This window comes from Sceloporus occidentalis, unplaced genomic scaffold (genome assembly GCF_023333645.1).
Source record: "Sceloporus occidentalis isolate IW3139 unplaced genomic scaffold, rSceOcc1.0.p SCAF_47, whole genome shotgun sequence".
Classification (NCBI taxonomy): domain Eukaryota; kingdom Metazoa; phylum Chordata; class Lepidosauria; order Squamata; family Phrynosomatidae; genus Sceloporus; species Sceloporus occidentalis.
The window spans coordinates 3,074,332-3,091,964 of NW_028317027.1; the positions used below are offsets into that span (position 1 = coordinate 3,074,332).

Sequence of the window (17,633 nt, forward strand, 5' to 3'; positions counted from 1 at the left end):
ATGAAAAGCGAAAGGGAGATCCCGCCTGTGGTGCAGAGGGGAAACCGGGAGAACCGGAGTAGCGACAGACAGAACCGGGAACTGGAAACCGTGGGGACAGCGGCCAACATCTGCACGAAAGCCAGAGAGGAGAGGAAAACGGCCCTAAGCAAGGTGCCCTCACACCGAGATCTGCCTCACGGACACGTAGTTATCACATAACGCTGACCCTGTATATATATATAACACATACTCTGATCGATGTGCGCAGATAAGCGCCACTACGCGTGTATACATAGAGGCATCGCATACACACATTGTGTACGCCGTATACTGGAAGTACACAAGCTTGTTGTGGTATATATGGCACAGCAGCTGCCATTGGATAGACAAAGTCATGTGACAGCAGCTGTGCTGTTAGTATCTGCAACATACCCCCCATAGACTATTTCATTATAATCATCATTATTTATCCACCCACCATTTAATCTATATATATGTGTGTGTTTAACCAGCGATGGAAAGAAACCTAATAATTATGATGATAAATATATATATATATATATATGTCCGCATATATATGAATGTATATATACTTTATACGTGTATATATATACTAAAACATGTACTTAGCACTTTACAGCTTGCTGGCATTTTGATGTCCTTCCCTGAAGAGCTTACAGTCTAAGTACAGTATAGTCTGCGTGTTGAGATTTGTGTTTAGTTCTTTTTATAGTGTTGATAAATCTTTTGATCTTTTTTAGAGGTATAATTATCTGTTTGTTTATTTATACCTACACACATAACAATGTTATCGTATGAAGCATAACGACATTTATGTTTAGCGGATGTTTGTGCGTCCCTCGTGTTGCTGAAGCCTTTGGTTGATCCTATCCCTGCAGCACCATGGACAGCGTTTGATCTGTAACTGGAATAGCAGAGAGCTTAATCTGTACATTGAAGGGACCAAAGTTTTTTCCCCAAATCTGTAAAGCCTTCATTTGGATTTTTTACATTGTTTGTTTACTTTTACGCTGTTTAAAATGCATACTTGATAGATATCGCACTAAATGAATGTGTGTTAGCGTTAACTGAGAGAAGCAACACACATGTATTAGGCATGTATATATCATGTGAGAAGCCTCCCAGGATCGGATTAACAATGGGGCAAAAGGGGCAATTGCCACTGCTTGCCGCAAAGCAATTTACGCTGGTGATACTTCTCACTACTTTAAACACACATAAGCTTTTTTTGGATTTGAAATGCTCTTTTAACCCATTTAACTCCAAGACATAAAAATCTGTCTGTCGTGTCACTGTTTCTTGCTGTACCAAAAAGCAACATGCATACAATGTCTGTTATAAAACCATTCATCTTATAATAATGTATTGATTGATACGAAAGCCGAAATCAATAATAGGAGCTATCGGCAACATCCACGCCTACCGTGCAGCTTTTAGCTGTAGCGAGCCATAATAGGATATGCTGAGTATATAAGTGTAATGGTAAAGGATATATATTATACTGATACAGAACTGGTCTATTTCATAATTATATTTATTATATATATATTCTTTTATGCAGTGTTTGTAGTGTTTCAGTTGGTGAAGTTGGGAATCACTATATAACTATAAATTTACATATATATAGTGAAAGGAGAAACTTTTTAATACAAAGTCATCTGATGGGTCTAATAAAGAAAAACCTGGAATGATGGGGCATTTGCAGAAAGCGCAGTTTTTATCCGAAATAATAAAGCTAAATGTGTTCTATGTCTGACCATGTGACCCCCAATGATGTTACAGTGCTAATAAACCATAGGTGTCGGTTTTGCACGTAAATAAGCCAGTGGTGTGATAAGAAACGCTTTGTATATATCTGGTAATAGACAAAATTAGATTTCTGATGTCATCAGCGACAGCATTAAAGGATGGGAACCAATAAATATTTGGGGGACCTCTGCACCACGGGGGGCTACCGGCGTCTCTGGTACCCCAAAGAAGGGAAATTGATTATAACGCTACTGTTTGCCACCAAGTCGCTAAACGCACTGATTTCATTTCAGCTTAATTTGGCATGAAACATACGAAACATAATGCAATAAATAATAAAAGTCTAATCATTTGTTTGTACATGAAGAGAACAAAATGAGCTGATCAGATCCAGTAACCTGTCGTGTTTTTCCAGGTGGTCATTCGTCGTCTTCCACCCAACATAAGTAAAGAACAACTGGAGGAGCAGCTGCACCCGCTCCCAGCACATGACTATTTCGAATTCTGTACCGCCGATCCCAGGTAAGCAGAGCTGTCTATATGACAGAGCGAGAGATTGCGAGAGGCTCGCAGTACACCGAAGAAACAGAGACATCAGGGGAAAAACTGCGCAAATCTGATTTTAGTCGCCATAAAAACAGGGCAGATTAGTGTAGATAAAGCAGAGAACTTGTAGTCTGTTATACAGCTGCCCTTAATACAAATTTCTGCCAAGGTCCATTGTCCATAATGGCTCTGCAGCTTTATAACTTCCGTTTTTCTTATTGCAGTTTATATCCACACCTTTACACAAGAGCCTATATTAACTTCAGGAATCCAGAAGACATTCTTCTCTTTAGAGACAGATTTGATGGATTTATCTTCATTGACAACAAAGGTAAATATGCCTCATAATAATTTAGTTTATTTAATGGCCATACAGAACACCACACCACACCCTCCACATGATAACAGTTCATGGGTTAATTAGCTGACAGTAATAGTCTGTGAAGTGTATGGATTGTGATTAGCCCTAGCTGAAAACAAATATATACTTGACTGGGTAAATATATATCGTTTTCAACCCGCTCTGTGTGTTTAAGTGTGTCATCCAACGTATATTTTATGATGTACTAAAGTTGCAAAGCCTTTATACAGAGATGTTTATATACATATAATAATGTTACCCATAAATCTATGATACAAAAAAATAGATACACATTTGAAAACACACCCTTATTCATATATACACTGTAAACATATTGTATATTTCATGTTGTGGTAAGAGTGTATGATAGTTACTAAGTAGCAAACTTTGTTCTAGCAACAGAAAAGTTTGCTACTGGTTCTTTTTACTTGTGTCTGAGTAATGTTTTTTCGGATTTTTTTTTTTTACCTAGGTCAGGAATACCCCGCTGTGGTTGAGTTTGCTCCTTTTCAAAAGGTTTCAAAAAAGAAGCTGAAAAAAAGAGATACAAAAGCTGGAAGCATTACGGATGGTAGGATTTTTTACCATTTTTTAATGCTTGTGATAGCATTATCCTACTGAATTCTTTTTCTTGCTGTCTTATGTGCTTAGTAAGAAATGGAGTGATACGAGTGTAGCGATGAACAGCTGGTGGAGATGGGTTTGTGCTATTACTCAATGCTTGCTCCATGATTAGTATGTGATAATACTTGATATCACTGCATGTATTAAATAGGCAAGAACATGTACCATCACATGTTTGCGACAGAGGATTTATTTTGTACTTGAGTGTAATTAAAACAGATGGTTTGTATTTGGGTCACATCCATGCTGGGAGTATCTTTGTACTTGTAAGATGACTCTTGGCAGGACTTACATATTTAGACACATAGTGTAGTGAGAAAAGACAGATAAGGAAAACCACCAGCCTCTATCCGCCATAAAAAATTTGGATGCATTTATTTGGATGAAAACATCTAGTCTTTATCCAGTCGTTATTTTTTAAACAAAATAGAGGACTGATCACATGTAAGATACAACAGCAATTGAATCACGCTCAAAAAGCACTTGTCCTGTTATTTGGTCTTAGTTTGATTTCTTCAACACTAGTACTGATACTCTTCTCTGAAACACCCATGACAGAGAAAAAAAAATAAAAATATAAAATTAGTGTTGCTGTATATGACATAGAAACATAATGGGTCGAAATGCAGTCAGTGAAGTAAACAAACAAAGAATTCACATGGATCTTATGCTAAATGTCCTGGAATGACCCATCTAAAACCCTACCAGTTGCTTACGTTCCTGGTCAGCATCAATATGGAGGCCCTTCCTGGAAGCCAGTAAGCTATAAAACTCTTATGAAAAATGAAATGTTTGTTTCAAGAGGCACAGGGATTGAGAATGGGTATGTAGTCTCCTTGATTCCATACCCCGCAGATGAATATCTCCTTTAAATTATTTTTGTTCTCAAGCTAATAATTTTATTATGTATTGGTCACATGGGTCACTGTTGTGTTCACTACTCGCGTACATGTTTAGGCAAGAGACACATTATTATTGATGATCAGGACATTTATCGTCATCATAATGCCCTGCAATTACTATTATTAATTTTTTAGATCTTGAGTACAAGAAATTCCTGGAGAACTATTGTGCTGATGAGGAGAAAATAAGTGCCAATCCAGAGACTCTTCTGGGAGAAATTGAAGCAAAAACAAAAGAACTCATTGGTGTGTTGCTGTGGCTCACATTGTTATCATGTTATTATTCTACAAGAAATCTTTGCTGTACTTTAAAAATCACATTATTATTTTTTTTCATTCTTTCGTCCTTTTTTTGTCAAATATTTTTATAATCGATAGGTCAGGTTTAAACTGATTTTAATCAGATTTTAGCTAGGACTATTTTTGGGTGGGTAGTAGAATTGTTTATATATTGTTCTGATTTTGTTGTTTTTTTTTCTCAGCTACAGTTTATCAGTTATCCATGAACTCAGTTTCAGGCGCCCTAGTACTAACATGTGTTTATATTTATGTGTATTTTTCTGTCAGCGAGGAGAACTACACCCCTGTTGGAGTTCATCAAAAGCAGAAAGTTAGAAAAGCAGGTAAGAGCATATTAAAGCAACACCACAATTTGCCGTATGACCCAATCTTGTAAAACTGAAACATTATTTTTTTTTTAAGAGAATGAGAGAAGAAAAAAGAGAAGAGAGGAGAAGACGGGAATTGGAGAAAAAGCGCTTGAGGGAGGAAGAAAAGAGGAAACGTAGAGAAGAAGAAAGGCGTAAGAGAAAAGAAGCCGACAAGCAAAAGAAAATATCCGAAAAGGAAATAAGGGTTAAGGTATTATTATTATTTAGTGTTTAAAGAGATAAGGGAAATGTACTTGTAAGTTTAAAATTGTGGAAAGCTCTAGCTGTCATCGAAAAGTTAGCAATGGGGGTGGCTTACTCAATAATTAGAAAGGGATGTCCACATACTTTTGATTATATAGTGTGTGTGTTTGTGTGTATATATAGTAGAAAGGGTCTCTTGTGTATTACCTGATTCAGTACCTTGTTTCTGAGCTATTAAATGCATTTAATCATTTTTGATTACTGAAAAAAATCTTTGCATCTTTAGCTTCTTAAGAAACCTGAAAAGGGAGATGAGACAATTAGTGATAAACAGAAGGCAAACCTAGAGGAGACTGAGGGAGAAGAAGCGAAATGGGAAAAATCCTCTCTATCCGAGACTATAAAAGTGCGACCATTTGAAAATGTCGTCAAGGAACTGAAAGAAAAGTAAGAATATCAATGTTCATAAAAAATCTGTTTACACTTTCATTGTATTTTTTGAAATGTAATATTAATGAATAGAAATGACAAACTATAGCACCTGTATCCACTTTTCAATATAACGGACGGGATTTCTGCAGGAGATAGAGAACATACGTTTTGTGTTTCATGTAGATAAACTGTTAGGGGGTAGGATAAAAGGGAAAAACTTTACATGAACTGACATCCTACATTGAAGAAATAATCACATGATTTTCAAAAAAGATGTTTGTTGTAGAGTTTTTTTGTGCTCTTTAATATAAATCTCTGTGAGTGAAATTCTAGCTGGCTTCTTTATTTTCTGCCTGGCTCTTACATCTGACTTAGATTTTTTCCAGCCCTATATTAATGCATTGTTTCCAAGTCAGTGAGGAATCCCTGTATAGCAATTCTTCTGTCACAGGACACAGAATGACAGTGACAAGGAGCAACGAGATGTCGACAGGAGATTCTGTGACAAAGAACAAGAAAAGCCAAGATATCGAATGGACGATGGCAGAAAACCCAGACCCCACTATGAGTATGACAAGTTTATGAGGAAGAACGAAGATGACCAGAAGTGGGGCAAGGCGTACAACCAAGACCGAGGCAAGAAAGGGAACCACAACTCTAGCCTTGCAACGGATGCAATAGACAAACTGGGTAAAGAGGACACGTGTGATGACATGGCATCCAAAAAGGAGCGCATAAGAAATAAGGTTCTTTTATTCTTTTAGGATAATTTCCCATTAGCCAAACATGCCTCAGTAATAAGTTTGCTTTATGCAACAAAAAAAGTGCATAAAGAATATTTTGATTGATCTAAGTGACAAAGTAACATCTTAAATATCAATAAAAAATAAGTTATTTTACTAAGTTAATTGGTTTCATTTAAAGTTTTCTACATAACACTAATTGAGGCTTTTCGATTTCATGAAGAAGTTACCTTATTTCGTAAAAAAAGTTTTGCAGTTTTCTAAGAACTTTCATCATTCTTATTTCCATTATTGAATATATCATTTGTATTCAGTGGAAGATAAACAGAATTCCTTATCTCTATAGCCATCAAGGTCTGGTGTTTGACACCCCTAACCCATTGTACTATTGTGCCAAGCTTCGTTTTAACGGTTGTTGGTATCATTACTGACCCCGCTTTTAAGGACATCTCAGAGTAGGCATCCCCTTTCCATATCACCTAGCGAATGCAGTCAGTCACTGGGGTGGTTTTGAAAAGTATAACTGGAATTCTAGCTGCACTGAAGGAAACATTTTAATCCTGAAAGAAGGGAGGTAATGTAAAAAAAAGTATATAAAGTTGTCTGTAGGAATAATTATTCACAGCTTTATTAAATATAAAGTAACCACCATTTAAGTTGGATAATGAATTACCATATGTACCAAAAAATGCTATGTTCCAAGCAGCATTGTCAGCACTGGGAAGGAATAACTGTGAGTCTATTGTTATATTAACAGTTAATTATGACTTACCCCGTGCAGGATCGTCCGGCCATGCAGCTATACCAGCCAGGACCTCGCAGCCACAGAACTACAGGATGTACAAATAAAGGTGTTGATGAAGAATTCTACAGAAGGAGTGATACGGAAGTTTTAACAGGACAAGCTTTGCAACAGAGCGAAGAAGCTGGGTGAGATGTGAAAGACGCGCGGAAGAGAGACCAGGTGCTGGTTCCACAGGTGTACTCAGGGGCCTTACACCTAGAGACAAAAGAAGCTGAAGCCAGATTATATTTGCCTGCTTCATTCTTTCCGTGGAAATGAGCAATAGTGAATATAAAAGCATCCCCCAAATTAGTGTTTTACTTCTCCTTCCAGTGCCAAAAAGCTCCCAATAAACCGCACTAATGCTACAGTGTGAAGGTGGTTTGTATTTTTCTAGATTAAGTCATTATAAGGAGATAAATTTAACTGAATAATGCATTGTTTATTTAGTTTAGATAAACCACACATGCTGTTGGAAGGACTTCATACTTATTTAATCTGTCATACATTTTGGTCTGTTGTAGACGGCTTGTGTTTTAGCAATAAGAACAACTAAATTCACTTGGTGGATTTTATTTTTGGCAATCTAGTTTCTCAGCTGTACCCACATTTTAGTAACAAGCAAGAAATCAGATTTCAGTGGTCTGCAAAGCCATGTTTTTGGGAGTGCAGTAGATGGTACTCCACATCCCTGGCTCCTACATGATTTGTCTATTCCACATCTGCAGTCATCAAGCCTTTTTATCTTCTTGAAATCCTGTGGGAGCCCACTTTTGTCTTTGCCACACTAAAAGTAGTTGCAATAATGGGTGGAATGGCAGAACAGCAGATAAAGATGATTATTTCAGTTGCTCATGAAGTACCGGTATCACAAGTAAGCTGTAGAAGAGCATTGTCCTTTTGCACTAATGACCTTAAAGAATCCTTGTGGTTCCAAATGCACGTTGACTGTACAGTAACTGTTGATGTCAGCTATTGTGTCAAATTGTGTCAAAGTGTCAAAATGGTTAAATTCTAACTGGTTTTGCACCAGGAAAGGCACTCAACTGCATCTGGGTATCACGAAACCTCTTTGATGGGAGGGTAAAAATATGGTGGGATCGAACGTTTGAATGTTTTATTTTCTATTAATCTCAGCCTTGATTCTCAGAGCAAAGCGAGACTGTGTCATTGCACTGACAGCACAGCCTAAACCTACCCTGCAGTGCAGCAGTGTGATGTGGCAAAAAAAAGTGTTTTAAAATTCTGTAAAAAAACATTTTTCGTTAACTGGTTTAGTTTCTGGTTTTCTGTGTGCCTGACACTAAACAATCTAAATGCCTAATAATTCCCAAGTAACCTAAGACTAGGTTGGTACCTGACAGATGTAGATTAATGTGACACTGTTCTTTCCAGGCAGTGGTCCTACTTGGCCTATGTACAGTTATGGATGCTAACTGTGATCCTGTGATCGCCCTTCTGTGTACTGTTGATTTTTAGACATGGTGCTGTGCCGCCTGTATTGCAATCTCTGTTTTGAGGACATCATTTGCTGTGTAAAATAAAATGCTGATTGAGTTCATGTCTGTTTTTATAGATTGCATGTCTTATTACCTTGCATGAGACTGAGGGGATTTTTTTAGTAATTTTGTTTTAAAAAGATAATTTTTCTTATTTCATTTGTTGTCCTCTGATTTCAATAGAAGTAAAGTTTCCAGCACCTCGATTTACAATGCAGCAAATGCGAAATATTGTGTAATGGTTTGGAACATAAGTAATAAGTATGATAAATAAGAATCCATTAAAGTCACAGGTATTATTTTTTTTTGTCTAATTATCTAGAGATCTTTCCTGTTTTATCATACAGTAACACAACATTTAGCACTATTTTCATTTATTGAAAAATATATAATAATCTCAGTATTCACAATGTTTTAGGTGGCCCTGCCACAGAGCTTTTAAAACTCTTACTGCAAGACTGATGAAGCACATTATTATAATTTTATAAAGCTATACGGTATATATTCATATAAGATGATTTTCACAGAAAGATGGTGAGTCGGGCTCTTAGTGATTGAGCCATTTGATTGAGAACACTGTGTGTTTTGGGCTATGGATTATAGGTGTGTGATTGATTGTTAGCGTGTTTGTGTCAGCATGGCTGAGAGTGGTCAGTATGTTTGAGGTCGTGTCTGTGTTTGCGTCAATGTAAAGCATGATCATCACGAATGAGCATCTCATTAAGGGGTTGTATAGTGTAATAATGGGGTATTTCTTTAGCAAGGTGAACATGTGGGGGCTTAAACTTTATGTGGTTATATCCCTACGAATATAGGTCACACAATGATAGCACTATGACATTTGGGGCTGATGTTCAATTATTTCCAGGGCTGGTATTTACTCCAGCCTGGTTCTTTTTACTGATACTCTGCTTAAATAGTGTGCCATGTTATTGTATTTATATGCCACTAACTTTTATCCACAGTTCTAGAGTAAAACTAGCTAATACTAACGGTATTGATTACACTATAGGCAGGGGTGTCCATACACAGATACTGCCCTGCCAGTGCCCTCCAGAGGCAGACTGAACAGCCCAAAATGAAGTGAGTGTGAGGTATGTTCCTACAATGTAGCTGCTCAGCACTGAAGCCACACTTGAGTGAAGGTCTGCAGGAGCCTGGGAGAGCCCCAAATATACCCCTGGTAGCACCACTTCGCTAGCAGGGAAGACTCATCCAACCACAGACCTGTAAGTCTTATGTCAGTACTTCAGAGGAAGGTCTTCTTACTAGTTGGGGTACCTCAGGGATCAGTATTGGGACCCATATGTTTTAATAATTGTATTAGTAATATTACAAATTGCCTTAAGGGTAAGGTATGTCTTTTTGTAGACAGGGTAGACATTCCTGTTGGAACTAGTCATATGGCAAATGATTTAAGTAAATTAGAAGAATCTCAAGGCTGCATACAGCATTCAGACGCTGTTCTGCCAGTGACGAAGGGAGGGACCTAGGAGTAATTATTTCTGATGACTTTAAGGTAAGCAGACAATGCAATAAAGGGTCGGAAAAAACAAGCAGAGTGCTGGGTTGTAGAGGCATTAGTAGCAGGAAGGGGGAGATGGTTCTGCCAATTTACAATTTCTCTGGTCAGACCTCACCTAGAGTATTGTGTACAGTTCTGGAGATCACATCTCCAAAAGGATATTGACACATTCTAGTTCAGAGGAGGGCTACAAAATGGTTAGTCGTTTAAAGCGTACAAATTACCAGGAAAGAGTTAGCAATCTAAATGTGTACATGTTGGAGGAAAGAAGAGAGAGTGGTGATGTAGTAGAAATACTTTTAGTCTAAAACTACAGGGTCAGAGGTTTAGATGTAATATAAAGAAGTTCTACTTAACTGTAAAAGTAGTAAATAAATGGAACATTCTCCCAGCAAAAGTGGTAGAAGCTAATAGAGTGAGTGAATTTCAACATGCATGGCATAGACATAAAGCTATCCTCACTATGGGACCAGACCTGGCACTGATATGGGTTTGAAACCCTTACATCAGACAAAATTAAAGCAAATTTAGTATGATACCTTTATTGGCTAGCTGACGTACAATGAATTGCAAGCTTTTGAGCTGATCAAGGTCTTTTCTTCAGGCGTATTATACATTTGAATATTCTTTCATCAGATGCGGGTCCCTCGCCATCAAGTAGGACATTCTCTGGCTTCAGGCATACCTGGGAACTCTCCGGGTTTGACCCAGAGATCTCCGGGTAAAGCACCGTTTCTCTGGTTCAAGACCCGAATCCTCCGGGTCGCGGGAACGGGGTCTTGACACGCCCCGCTCCTCACCCATTTTCCCTTTTAAGTGGGGGTGTTTCCCGCTGATGGCAGTTGGCATTCCTGGCCGCGTCCCACAAGGGAAGGCTCTGGGTAGCCTGAGTGAAGAAGTTCCCAGGGATGGCTTCAGGTCTCCATGTATAATGCCCTGTGAATGGAAGAACTGGATGGAATCGACTATTTCTGCGGAGTATAATGCAGCTGTGGTCTGCATCAACCAGCCCACTCCATCCATATAAGACTCCCCAGCCATATATTCCATGACAAGGAACGCACAGAAATTGGGATTTTCCTAGCCACCTCCAGGATCCTCCTCTCTTTTAATATACTCAGAGGAGTCATGGCTTTGTTGCAGATCAGGTTAACTGATCCTTGCCAGAGACAGAAGCCAACATGAGCTCTGGGACTAGTTGACCTGTCTAGTCAAGAAACGGTAAGGGCCCTTAAAACTCTTACTGCTAACGTTCAGTAACTAGAATGTATTACTCATCCCATTCACTTAAATACACAATAGTTTTAACGGTGCTACGGGATATTTCTAAGTTGAAATATATATATATATGTATATATATGGATAAGAGGAAGAAGTTGAGATGAGTGTGCATACTGTGACGCGGAAATTGTGTTAATGTCACATTATGGTATATGTGGCTAAGATGCGTGATATGTGTGTCTTCTGGTTGTGAATACTGTTTGTATAAATTGAGTTTAGGATGATATTTGTGATTGAGCGGTTGTCCGTTGTGTTTAAGCTTGTATGCGTGAGGCTGGCCTGCATGTTTCGGTTTGTACCATCATTACTGAGAGTGGTCAATATGCCTGAGTTTGTGACAGCGTGGCAAAGCATGGCCAGTGTGAGTGAGAACAGGTTGTGGGGAATGCACAGTGGCAAGCAGGAGATCTGTTTTGCCAAACGCATATAATGGCTGGATGGTCCCTTGTTTATTTTGGTGTTTACAACCTGATCCTATGTATGCATATTCCAAAGCTGAAACAATACAAAGCCATTAACCAAAAATGTCTGGGTATACATTCTCTCTCATGTCAATGAAAGCCAGCCCCATAGATTGCTTTCTATTGAAAAATGCATTCAATCTACAGCTCTGTTTCATGTTAAGGGTATAATGTGACCATTATAGTCAATATATATGTTTACTTTAATTCATCTCTTTAATTGCAAATGCTGATTTAGACTGAAAAAAATCAGTATAAATACAGTGCAGCATATGTGGTGTTTTATTTAAATAGTTTATCAATAAAAATTGCTGTGAATTGGATGTGTTGCGTTTGTGAACATTTGTGATTGAACAAGTAAAAATCTAACTTATTCAAATGGATTTTGTTCTCATGGTAAAGCTAAAAGGCTTTCTTGTAACTAAGTGCTTATTATTTGATTAAGCATCAAAAATGTTTGGTGCCACCAATATTTTAGATTATCATTTATTAGGGAACATAAGAAGTTGCCATGACAAAGTAGATGCAGTTTGGAATAATTGCTTTATTCCATTAAAAAAAAGTGCTTCGTCTTCTTTGCATCCAAAGTGGACCTTCTGTTTTCTGATTGTATTTCTTCATCGAAACTGAAAATCCTGATCTGTGGACAGCACGGCTTTGTTTTTCTGGTTTTGATTTTATTTTTTCCCAGAATTCATCGCTGCTGCACAGCTATAACAGAAATAAAAACCCAAAACCGATTTAAACAACCAGTTTTGAAAACAATTTTTCAAATAGTTTTATATTTTTACCCCCACCTCCCCTTGTATAAGATAAGTGAAAGTTTTATGCTCTAAAAACATTGCATTTGTCTACAGGATAACCATCTCCATTGCAAATATTTTCTTCTTCCTTAAATGAGTTTTATTACTGCCTGAAAACAGAAGTCTATTGAAAGTGTCTAAATGCCCTTTCCATATTGAAGTACTTTTGAACACTTGTCTTTCACCCAACATCGTGAAATTGTGACCTTTCGCCCTAAAACAACTCCTAGGAGCTATGGAATTATTCGCTATATAACCCAAAAAAATCTCTTACGTCCCTTTTGTCTGTCAAGGTATTTTGACTACTCCCTTTTGCATCTAAGAGGTTCCTACTAAACTAGACCACGAGGACTAGGAGATATATTTTTTTATATTTTTGTTTAATTTGTTTTATTAATTTTAACCACATACAAATAAATGAATGAAATATTTGAGCTGTTTCAAATGCCTTAGTGTTTTGGCCATTGTTCATAACACTTTAGATATGTTCAAGGACTTTAAATGATCTGACACTTCACAAGGAAACAGATTTTTGCAGTTGGGGGTATAAGGCTCCCTACCTCTACCCAATAGGCCACCACCAACTGCCAGAAAATCTGTTTTTATTATTTATGACTACAGAGATTATCGCAGACTTCTTATCACATAGACAAATCCCAATTGCTGACTTCCAGATGGAAGTCAGCTCACCAGATCTTTCATCAATTTGGAATATATGCTTTTCAAAGTTTAGCTACATAATTGAAGAGATTAACGGATGGACACCTAGGTCCCATAAATCTCTGTTATACCTAAAGTATGTGTTTAATTTTAAATATGTGTATCTAAATGTATAAAATGAAATAATATGCATGCATATATTACATGTTACAAAGTAAAAATATAAGTTGAGACTAAATTTCGCTTTTAAAACTGAATATTTACCTTCTGAAAAGTTTTGCACGTATCTGACAGGTGCTTGATGTCATTGGCATCAAGAAAAGACAGTATCCGTATCTTGAGGTTATATGGAATTCTCACGAGAAAATCACAGTGTCCTCTGCACAAATTCAGTACATAGTCTGCGGTGTCTTTGCCGAAGATCTTTTTTATTTGCTCTGTGCAGGAACAAAAATCACTAAAGTATTCATTATTTCAGTATCCTGTGCAATCCAGAAAGAAAACCTTCTGATGAATTACTGGTGCACGCTGTATATTGTCATTTAAGGAATAGGAAATCTAGCTTGATGGCACAGAAGCTGGCAGGGTTCAATCCTTAATTCTTGCAAAAGGGGAACGTGTGAACACGTAGGTCTGTTCACGCATGAGCATGCGACATGAATGAGCCGTGTTTCAGAGTGAAATACTGCTGAATTACATAAAGACTGGGTAAAATGGGGGATTACTGCCATGATATACAATCGGCTAGCTGCTCACAGGTAGCAGCAGACCAGCTGTGAAATATCCAGTTTACCGAACCGTATTTCCAGCAGAGTGATCATCTTGACACGCTTATAGAAAAAAAATTCCAATAATTGTCTAGACATGCCTGGCCATTGTGTGCCATGTTTAATTAGAACAAGGTGTTTCACTATCAAAGATTGTTGGGGTGCAATCGTGACAGATATATCAAATGTAATCAATGATACTGTAAATACTTAGTTCACAGTATAAACAAATCATGTCACCTCTTGAAAGTAACTGGATATTAAACACCGGCCAGGGAGTTTGAATACGTAGGAAGTAACATTGTGCGATTCTGTGTAGCTATAGCACTATGGTAACAAATACATTACGGTCAGTGATTAGGCCAACAAAGCAATTCATGCAGCACTCATTAGAGCAGATCTGTCACTTTTCCAAATCCTACGTTTTACAGTTCACTACATTAAATTAAACTTATGTAATGGTTTATACGGACTAAAATAAGCATTTATTAGAAACCTACATTATTGGTAGCAGCAGTCTTAACTACCTGTTTTCAGAATTTTAATGATTCCGCCTCCTTTGCTATCTAGCTTGACACAGATAAGTCAGCAAATATATTGTTCTGGTGAATTTTGCCACATGGGATGTAACTTTAACACCAGTGGGGCAGCTAAACGTAGAAGTTCCAATGCCGAGTGAGCTGATCCTAGCAGTTTATCATCAAGGTTCTTGAACATCAAGGTTCCAGGTACTGCTGAGTGATCTCTAGTTGACTGTTGCATTCAAATGTAAGGCATAGGGGTTATAACTTATACATAAGATGATCCACTTATATTGCATACCGACTAGCTGGCCTAGTATTCCTGAAACTTACTTTGCATCTCCTCTTCTATCAAGAACTCACTGTGTGTTTTCTTCACTTCCTTTGGCAACGCTTTTCTTTCCTCAGCCCGGACAGAAATCTTCCATGATCTAAGAATCACCTGTGAAAAAGAAGAGTACATCATGTTAAAGCAATGTTTTAATGCAGGAGGCCTCATCAATGTCATGCTCTTAGGTGGGGGGAGGTGGCGCTCTATAGATAAAATATAGTGATCAATGTTAGACCAATGAGGTCCTAATCTAAAACTAAAAGGTGTAGATGTAAAGTATGGAAGTTTTACTTTATCAAGCGGGTGGTAGATAAGTGGAACATCCTCCAATCAGAGGCAATAGAGGTTAGTCCAGTGAGGGAATTTAAATATGCATGGGAGAGGCGTAAAGAATATCCTGAATCTAAGACAAGGCCATATACTGATTAAGGTCTGAGTCTCTACATCATGGAAAATGGGTAGACTAGATGAGTTGGAAGAACTATTGCTAATAGAAAAATAGGGTTGCCAATGTTCTTTTGAGAAACATTCCTATTAAAAAAGAGAAAATAATAATAGTTGTGCATCATATAATATTACATTTTGTACATTTTTGCAGTGCTGTCTCCTTTGGAATTTGTATAATTACTGTATATATGTTGTGATATTTGTAAGAAAAAAAAAAAAAGAGAGAGTATTTTTCCCAGGACGTTTAGCTTCCAATATTTATTCTCCAAGATGAAATATATGTTTTTGTTAACTAAAATGTACATATTTTAGTTATCAGAAACGTAAGTTATTATCAACTTAACAGCCAGTATAACTAATAGATCATCAAAGCTCAGGCATGGTTAATACAGGCAAAATGTTAAGGTGCCATTCACTATGGTTTGCACATAGGGTAGGGTTTAAAATACATAAAATGGATGTTTTAATTTGTAATAGACATTAGGTTCACTAAGTATATATAACTGTAAAATGTAATGTTTGGGGAAAAAGATAAATGTGCATTAATCGATATAGTCTTCTTAATATCTATCTGCATCTTTAGCTTTATAAAATCAACAAAATCAAAGATCATATTACCCTAGTGATAACATAAATAAAATCAAACCTTTAATATCCTTAAAAAAATCCTATTCTAAACAAAAAAACTATATCCCCCAATCCACACTAGGACCCTATAGATGCTGGCATGGCTGCCTAATCATTAGGAATTATTTTAATAACTAGTGGTCCCTGCACTCCTAATCCTCCTATGAAGTAAAAAGGGGGCGTAGGCCAGAGCCCCGACACGTTTCACCACACATTGGAGCATTTGGAGCATTGGAGCAAATGGCACCCCAGGCCTCCCTCTCTTGCTCTGTCCCAAATGCACACACATATCATGCCATTTTTTTTTAAATTCAGAAATGTGGCATAGCTGTTTTGTGTGTCGTCTACTTGTTTCCGAGGCTTTCTTTGCACCTGTCAATTAAAGTCTTTTACTAGCTATTGTAAGTTCACATTCAATCATTTTACCTATCCCTCTTCACATGACTTCTTATTGTATGCAATACCAACATCCACAAGACAATCATTCTAGGCCAAAGCCTGTCTTAAAAACCAAGATTTTGGTAAAGGCCATCAGCCTAATATACATTTCTTGTTGATAGAATTTGAGACTGAGTTCCTGAGACTTAGGGTCTACAAATCTGTCCCCTGCTGGAATCAAACACGACGGTCCCCATATCTGGCTCTGAGGACATTAACTTGTTTTGCACACATGTCTGGTAGAAAGATGAAACGATAGTAACTTAGTGAAGAGAAAATCAGGCATGATGTACTTGATTCGAACAACACAACAATACGTTGTTAGGAACAAGTTAACTCTCAGTGCATCAGATGGGTAGGTGCCACATTGCAGATTGTTCCTTTCTGGTGCTCAATTATATACCGTATTTTAAAATATAAAAAGTAATTCTAATGCAATATTTGGATAGTGACCTTATCACCATAGCAACCCATGGCATGTTATTGCTGATTTGAACATTTCAGTGGTTTCCAGTTATAAGGTCACTAATGCATAATCTGTTTTTAAAGTATATTGTCATTTTAGAACAAACATAAAATATATGATGGTGGAGCTGTATATTTGCAAACATCGGTGCTTTGTGATATATGATTTAATTTTTTTTACGTTTCCAAGGGACAGGGTTGGCCGACAAATAGCTCTCCTAGGTGAGTTGATATTCAGTTCAGAAAAATATTCCAGCGGGTCAATTAATTAAAATTATTGGTGATAAACTCGTGGATAGCTGTAACAACACACTGCAATTTGGACTTTATATAGGACAGATATGGTGCAAAGTATAGCAAACAGCAGGAACGTTCCACCGATGGGTATAGTGAATACACCAAATTACAAGTTTCATTGGAAAATGAGAATTGCTCTTTATACGTCACATCCAATGTATCCGGGTATTAACTTAATACATTTATAGTGTTTCATGACGATACACTACCATGAAATATTTGCAGTTACCTCTTTCTGTGTGACGATGAAGTGATGGAAATCTTTGCTTGGGGCTGGAGCCGGACACTGGGCTTCATACAGCGTACCTTGCAGTAGGGATGCCATGATACATTTTCCACAGCCTCGTTCAGAATGTCCCTACCTTTCTCTGTGCAGTTATTTAGCTATGTAGATCTCTCCTCCCTCCTTGCTTTGGCATAGCAGCAATAAGAATCACGTTCCCATATCCAGTCCATTCAATTTAAATCATAATCTTTTATTCCTTAGATAAACTTGATGTTGTTTACAGAGTA

At 37.4% G+C, this 17,633-nt stretch overlaps 2 protein-coding genes across 2 annotated transcripts; one reads left to right on the top strand and one right to left on the bottom strand.

Annotated features, from left to right (window-relative positions):
• Positions 1-7,148, top strand: LOC149289224 (regulator of nonsense transcripts 3A-like). Its single transcript, XM_089490885.1, has 10 exons — positions 1-153; positions 2,168-2,274; positions 2,523-2,629; positions 3,132-3,230; positions 4,321-4,431; positions 4,753-4,808; positions 4,888-5,046; positions 5,326-5,486; positions 5,923-6,217; positions 6,996-7,148. The coding sequence occupies exons 1-10, from the start codon at positions 1-3 to the stop codon at positions 7,146-7,148; spliced, it is 1,401 nt and encodes a 466-aa protein (XP_089347011.1).
• A 5,168-nt stretch (positions 7,149-12,316) lies between these two features.
• On the bottom strand, positions 12,317-17,445 carry LOC149289225 (F-box only protein 36-like). Its single transcript, XM_089490886.1, has 4 exons — positions 17,350-17,445; positions 14,849-14,957; positions 13,492-13,664; positions 12,317-12,475 (listed from the first exon to the last, which is right to left on the bottom strand). Exons 1-4 carry the CDS (start codon positions 17,443-17,445, stop codon positions 12,317-12,319), a joined length of 537 nt encoding a protein of 178 aa, XP_089347012.1.
• Between the last annotated feature and the right edge of the window lie 188 nt (positions 17,446-17,633).